Source organism: Pterocles gutturalis, unplaced genomic scaffold (assembly GCF_000699245.1).
Source record: "Pterocles gutturalis isolate BGI_N339 unplaced genomic scaffold, ASM69924v1 scaffold1417, whole genome shotgun sequence".
Classification (NCBI taxonomy): Eukaryota; Metazoa; Chordata; class Aves; order Pterocliformes; family Pteroclidae; genus Pterocles; species Pterocles gutturalis.
Window position 1 is genome coordinate 29711 of NW_010112380.1, and position 7873 is coordinate 37583.

Below are 7873 nucleotides of genomic sequence, written 5' to 3' on the forward strand. Positions count from 1 at the left end.
AGCCTGTTCCAATGCCTGATCACTCTTTCAGTGAAGAAATTTTTTCTAATATCCAGCCTAAACCTCCCCTGGCGCAACTTGAGGCCGTTTCCTCTTGTCCCATCACTTGTTACTTTAGAGCAGAGCCCAGCACCCACCTCACTACAACCTCCTTTCAGGCAGCTGTAGAGAGTGATGAGTCTCCTCTCAGCCTCCTCTTCTCCAGACTGAACCCCCCCAGCTCCCTCAGCTGCTCCTCGTCAGACCTGTGCTCCAGACCCTTCCCCAGCTGCGTTGCCCTTCTCTGGACCTGCTCCAGCCCCTCAATGTCCTTCTTGTGGTGAGGGGCCCAAAACTGACCCCAGGATTCAAGGTGCGGCCTCACCAGTGCCGAGTCCAGGGGCACACTCCCTGCCCTAGTCCTGCTGGCCACACTGTTGCTGATGCAGGCCAGGATGTTTAACAAAACAGGTTCGAGTGCAGATCTCTACCACACTCCACTTGTCCCAGGTCTCTGGGTACAGTATGTGCCATTTACCACTGCCCTAAGGCTCCAATCATCTAACCAGCATTTTCCCCATATAGTTTTCCACTCATCCAGACTGTGATGGCTGAACATGGAAATGGGAATATTGTCTGAGTATTCCATATGCCCAGAGGTATCGCTCCCTGGATCATCCTTTTGTTTGAAGATGGGTGAAACTACTAGTTTTGCCACTGTTGTGGGAAGCCTCCCCCAGCCTCCACAACCTTTCAAAGAGAAGAAGGCAGCCATACACGGACACTGGCCTGTGCGCTCACACGGGTTGAGTTCTCTGTAGCAATCCCTGCCTAAAATCATCCATTCCTGGTGATGCTCCTCCTGCCTCAGAACAGCAGCCTGAGAGATCCTGTTGGTGAACGCTGAGAGCACCTCAGCCTGGTCTGTGTATGTGTGTACATATTTAAATATATGCAGTATACATAATTGCATAAATAACACCTGGTGATAACGGTATTAAAATGAGTTTTGTTCAATGGAGGCAGTCTGATAGAGGTTCTTTCTCTAATGTAACAGTTATTTGTATTTCCTTGTCATCACCTCGTACTCTTTCTTCTAGGATCACCAAACCATTTTAAGAGCATGGGCAGTTAAAGACTTTGCTCCAAATTGTCCTTTGTATGTCCAGATACTGAAACCTGAGAATAAATTCCACATCAAGTTTGCAGGTAAGGCTCTGACTGCAGCTATTTGAAATGCTTGTTAGTATTTGGCAGTTTGTTTCATAAACACACAGGCGAAGTGAGACTCCCGGGCATATTCACTGGTTAGAAGCAGATTAAGAGTACAGTGTTGTAAAATACATGGACAGTATATATCCTAGCAAAATTAAACCACCATGTTGCACATTAAAGTCTTACTGATAAGCAGTTTTAAGGATTATTACTCTCTTACGTTACATAATATATAGAGTAGGATTATTTGATACATAACACAGTGTTACTCCTTAATTATAGATCCAGGTAGGTTTCCAGCTTGCTATATCCGTATCTTTAAATCATTTCTGTCTACTAAAATGTACTGTTACTAAGGGGTATATGAGAAGATCTGCTCAGAAAAGGCCACATTTTATCCAACAAACAACTGAAAAAAAAATATTGGACAAGCTGTTTCTCTGCACTGTGTAAACACATATATATACTCATATGCAAAACCACACAAATACTTCAATAATGAACTAATTTTGCTTATCTTTGTAAAAATATCTATGAAGTAGAAGCAGAGCTTTCCTTTTCACCTGTAATTTTGAAAATTCAATTTTCTTGAAGGATATTCTAAGGGAGAAAAGATTGCTGATTCATACAAAATTCAAAAAAAAGAAAACCTCTGTGGAAAGAATATTAGTCTCCTCCATCATCCCAGAATGTGATGAAAAAGTAAATTCCAGTGCACAATAATTCCAGAGCAAGAGTTAAAGCTGTAATTTTAAGAGCTACTGAATTTACCACTAGGTTGGAAAGAAGGAAAAAAGCATCAGTGGCAGTTCTGAAGTTCAAAAAGTGTAATCTCAAACTATGAGATGGCACAGTGGGGAATAAGGCTTATGCTGTGGCAAGAATGATGGTGCTTTTTCATCTCCCCCTTGAAACGACACCGCATATACATAATCAGCCATGGCATAAACAGAAAAGCCGTGGCTGCTTTTCTGTATCAGTAACTGTGTTAATTTGTTGTTCCTAATTGTATTTTTAAGAGACCATCATTTTTTTTTAATGGCTTGTCTCTGTAGAAGCTTATATATAACTTGACTTGCAAAACAGAGATCGTTTTTCATATCTGTTCTAAGTCTGCAATTGAGAATACGGACCTTTTTTTCTTTTTTAAGCAAACAACAAAAAACCAAAACCCCTTTTTGTAATATTTCCTTAAATTGAGCTTAAATGTTATGCAGTTCTTCAAGGGCTTGAGGAGACCTTATAATTCTGTGCCTCATTAGTGCCCTCTAATATTAATATAAGTCTAAATCTGTATTATAAAGTCAAAATATTTATAGAGCACCTTATATGCCAAAAGAATTTCACATGGATCATAAGCATCAATGCATCCATTTCCACACACTCTCTCAGCACTACAGTAAAAGCAGAGAATTACATGTCTTCCTTCAAGATTCATTTAATTTTACTCATCTGAAGCACAGGGATTTTTTTATTGCACTTTTAAGTTCAGCGAGGTTATGAGTACGGTATAAACATCACCACTGGATGCTTACCTACTGCAAATAGGCCACTGATAGAATCATGAGAACAAGATTTGTTTGTGTACATTTTCCGAAGAGGACTCTGCCTTGGTTATCAATCTCATCCAACTCTTCTTCATTCTGAAATACATGTACCCAGTGGGGGCTGCAGACTATAGCCCTGTCCAGAGTGTTTACGAATAAAATTGTCATAACTATATGGAATATTGTTCCAATAACTGCTTTATTACTGCCTTAATGCAAAAGCTTCTTTTAAATTTGATATTCTTTAAAAAATTACTCCTTTCTTCTGGATGTTTCCCAAAACAATATTGTGCATTTTTATGAACCTGAAATATTCAGTAATAGGATTTTTTTTTTCTTTACACACACGTTTAGAGACTATTACTGTCAAAAAGAAAGTCTCTGAATTTAGGAAAAAATACAACCAAATTATTCCAGAATGTCCTCATTACAAAAGTTTAACTTTTAACTACATTGAAAATTTATAAAATGCTAGAAGCCCAGTTTCTCAGCAGCTTATATTAGATTGACCAGTGACAATTATTAGGTGACATGAGACAGTCCTGAAATTTAGACCCTGTCTGCACTTTCCCATGGAATAGCATCCTGGAGATTTTCTGCCTTAGGCTTCAGGAACAGCATATAGGACAAGTAAATATTATAATTTATTCCCATCTGGTAGGACAAGACTTTTACATTCTTCCTTTCTTTAATGAGATTATCAGAACTTATTATTGTCATCACAGCACATTGGTTACATGGCTTTCTTAATCTTCCTGCTTTTCCTTCAAAGGTGTGGGGCTACAAAAGGCCATGCACCCTTACTGCATGCATCTGGCCTTGCGTTTCAGCACAAACGTGAAATAAAGTGCAGATTGTCCACAGCAGAGCAATATATTTATGCAAATAAGAGACTGGAATAAATTGCATCTTTTCTGAGTTGAACTTAGAGCTTTTATATATTTGCTAGAAAATAAATTAATTGCCTTTACCTTGAATCAAAATGGTTTGGGTTGGAAAGGACCTTAAAGATCATCGAGTTCCAGCCCCCCTGCCACGGGCAGGGACACCTCCCACCAGCCCAGGTTGCTCAAAGCCTCATCCAGCCTGGCCTTGAACCCCTCCAGGGATGGGGCATCCACAGCTTCTCTGGGCAACCTGGGCCACTGCCTCACCCCCCGCACAGGAAAACATTTCTTCCTAATAGCTCATCTAAATCTGCCCTTTTTCAGCTTATAACCCTTACCCCTCATCCTATTACTACACTCCCTGATAAAGAGTCACGCTTCTTTTGACGCCGCCGAGGATATGGAATATTCAGAAATTAGGTATAATCATGCTTCCAGGAGCTGGGGATACATTCTGACATTCACTATTTATTCAAAATGCACCAATGAGTGTGCACAGATTGGTGAAGTCTGATATGAAACCTTCAGCAGTTTATTTGAAAGGAAAATAGTTCAGGTACACTGAAATGGATGTTGAATGCATCTGATGATTAATCTGTCCAATTACAGTTAAAAATAGTCTAGAGATAATGGATGGGTATTTTTCTCTGTCTGGTCTGGTAGTGGTCCTGTTAACCTATGAAATGGATAAAAGCAATGGTTCTCAGAATAATTGTGTAAAGTCCAGGACATTCTCACCCCATGGCTGATGCTGCAAGCTTAAATCAGAATTTTGATGATGTTTTATCTTCCAGAACATTACAGGAGTCATAACTCACTGCACCGCATTACTACTGCTATCGGAGACAGACTTAGCAACAACTTTTCTGTCAAAATATATTTTCAACAGAAACGATAGCTTCTGGAAATCCTAAATGGAATCTTTCTTTAGTATAAATGCAATCAAAATATTTCTGTTTGGTAAGCTGATATGACATATTTAATAATCCAAGATGAAGTGCAGTTTCCTCTGCTGCTTCACTGCCACACTAAATGAGTAACTTGCTGATTCCAGCACTCGCTGAGTGATGTTCCAGACCTGAGGAGTGGGAGAGCTGTCACCCAGCTTCCTTCTTACTCACTTTAGAAAAGCAAGCATCAGATAAAGTTCTGTATAACCCTCACCACAGCTCCACAATAAGAGTCCTGAACATATATGTAATACAGTAACATTACAGGTAAGCTATAATCTGTCAAATAACTGGAGAAATGAGCAAGTTATTTTTGACGTGATCTATGTCTAGAACAAGAACTTAACTCAAGCCAAGAGGAGTAACCCATAATACCTCTCTTCATGTTTCACAATCTTTCTAATCGTGGCAATGGGATCACTGCAGAGTCTTTCACCTGCTGTTCTCAAAGTACCTCTGAGAATTCAAAAGCTTTCAGAACACTTTTGAAGTAGGTAGAGGATTCGTTTCATAGAGCTGTTTTACAGATGCATAAAAAGTCATGAAGGGCATCAACAGCTCACACAAGGTCAAAGTCTACAATAGGAGTGGAAATAGTCCTACGAGTCCCAGCTCCGTGTCCCCTGATGTACGTGACAGCACAATGTGAATCTTTTACACGTGTGAGGTTAAGATGACCATTGCAGGACAGCAAGCTCTGTGTGCTATATTCTCTGTTAACACAATATTTTACCATCCAAAAAGTCCACAGTATACGTTAGAGAGTACAGAACAGATAGGGGATTTAAGTGGGAGATATATTTTTCATTTGCATTGTGCCATCCATGATTTATTAATTTTCATTTTTTATATATTTAGGACTGCTTGTACGATTTGGTTCAAGTACAAGACCTTTCATCATCAACAGATATAATTTGATTGAAATTAATAAATTCAAATAATAATAAATTGAAATAATTTTCCTGTATGTTTTTTTCTTGATCCTATTTTCAAAAGTATTAGCTATGACAACACTCTTAACAAAAAATACTGGGGGGTTATTTGGCAAAATCCTATACAAATTCAAAAATATGGAGAATTCTCATTCCTTCAATATCAGGAAGTCACTATTAATTTTCATAAATCTTTGCCATCTGACTAATGGCAATGGAATGCAGATATTCCACCCAAGCAGTAGTCTGTGCCTTACTCTCTCAAAATCTCTAGTTTAATTCAAATAGATTTATTAATGCACATGGTCAACTAAAAGAACACATTTCTGTCTGAAATATTTTCTGCAGGAAATATTTAATTGCTATAAATAAAATAGATTTAGGGGAGGAAAAATCTCATTTTGTTCTATATTTGACAGTGTCTTTATATAACTAATTCATTACTTCCCTATGACATTTAAATAGGCCTTGATCTTTAGAAAATGAGAGAATGAATTTCTTCTTTCAGTGGTCAATGATTCTGTTACTGAAAAGACTCTAGAAATTTTTAAAAAAGGAATAGAGAAGGCGTACAAAGTATGCCCTCAGTTTTGTTTTCAAAGTGGCATGCTTATAGCTATAGTACAGATTCTCTCTAGAAAGTGGCTTAGTTAGAGAGGTAAGGTGGTGTGGTTCTAAGTCTGCAGTGATACATCAGTGCAACTAGAAGCTGAGGTATGTAGAGAGCTCAGATCTGGGTGGGGGGTTTATTTGCTTACTTTTACTCACAGTTTCCATATGGCATGTTTTTCTCATCAGCTGTACTACTTGTATTATTCTTTCTCATCAGAAGCAAATTCTGCTCCCATTAAAAGTAATGTAGACTGAATCAAACACTAAATTCCAAAGAAAAAAAATTACTTAGTAGGCAATAAATGCCTTCATGACCTTAGAAAACCTCTATGACTAAGGCTCTACACTGACAAGTTTAATTACAGTTGTAAGCTTTGTGCTTATCCCTCCGTGTATGTATTTTAATACTGTCACAGGCATACATGAATGACATTAGAGTAATTTCTATTTCCTTTTCATGCCATCACCAGCACTGGAGAGCATTTAACTGTGCTCTGAATTTTTAGCACTAGCCATCCAAGTTGACTAATAATTCATACAATACTGAAAGCATGTGCAGAAGATTGGGCAGTTTTAAGTATAAGCCAATACAGAGGACTAGATGCGATGCCTCTGTTGCTTTCTCTTCTCACTTCCCTCCCCTAAATTCCATTAAAAGACAGAAAAAAATAAGTATGTTTGTAGTACTGTTCCATCACAGCAAGTACTAATGTGCAGACGTACTATCTTGTAAGGAGTCTCAAAAACAAAGCATAATTTTGTGATTACAAAAGCCAGACAAGGACCAGGGTAAAAAGAAATGAGTTGTAAAAAACTGGAAAAGAAGAAACCACCACCCACCTTGCCTCGATTGCAAGGAAGCAGCAGCTGTTGGCAGTTCCTGGGGGAGATATTAGTCAAATCCACATCAAACACTGAAGTGCAGTGCAAAAATCCCAGAGCCACTGCCAGATAGCCGGTCTGCAAGCACGGACAGCCTGTCTAATCGATCAGCACCCCTGCAGTATCCTGGGTGTGCTGTTTGCTGAATACAAAATGACATCTCTCTGCAGTGCTCGATGTCTCTCTATCAGTTTATGCAAAACTGCAGAAGGTGCAGAAGATCCAAACTAGACTATGCTGTGTGGCGTACTCGTACAACCAGTGCAGCAAGATAGTGGAAGGGGGATTCACAGAACCATTGTGTCCTCTCCACGTATAGCTGCAGGACAAAGTACTGGATGCAAAATTAACTCTGCTCGTGCAATCTGGGATGGGGCAAATTATATACAGCTGCTCTCCAGGTTTGAGTGGAACATGAAGATCTGGAGGCAAATGTTGATTGTTCCTATCTTCACCATTTTCCTAGACAAGGAAAAGAAGAATTCTGTTTAAGGGAATGTATTTTTGTCAAACTTATATCTTCTTTTTTTTTTTTTCTACAGATCATGTTGTGTGTGAAGAGGAATTCAAATATGCTATGCTAGCTCTAAATTGTATATGCCCAGCTACCTCTACATTAATCACACTGCTGGTTCATACATCTCGAGGACAGTAAGTATATACTACTGTAAAAAAATCCCCAAAAAACGAAAACAAAACCCTCAAAATTTGTAAAAGTTACAGCAGCTATTCTTTGGAAAATAGCTTACCCTGAACTCCTAGACAACTACAGTTTTTAAAAAGAACTTAGAACTTTCTGCACAATAAAAGTGCCGAGATATTTTACTCAAGATATTACAATTTCAGAGAATGAACTTTCTGCACAATAA

The 7873-nt window shown here is 38.6% G+C and overlaps 1 protein-coding gene across 1 annotated transcript in view; it reads left to right on the forward strand.

The window, feature by feature from the left end:
- Positions 1 to 7655, forward strand: part of LOC104462153 (potassium channel subfamily T member 2-like) — a gene marked incomplete at both ends in the record, with an annotated part of 23770 nt that extends 16115 nt beyond the window's left edge. Inside the window, 2 exons of the mRNA XM_010073999.1 lie at positions 1080 to 1188; positions 7547 to 7655. Of these exons, the coding sequence (XP_010072301.1) occupies positions 1080 to 1188; positions 7547 to 7655 (218 nt within the window). The remainder of the gene's footprint in view (positions 1 to 1079; positions 1189 to 7546) is intronic.
- Positions 7656 to 7873: the final 218 nt, after the last annotated feature.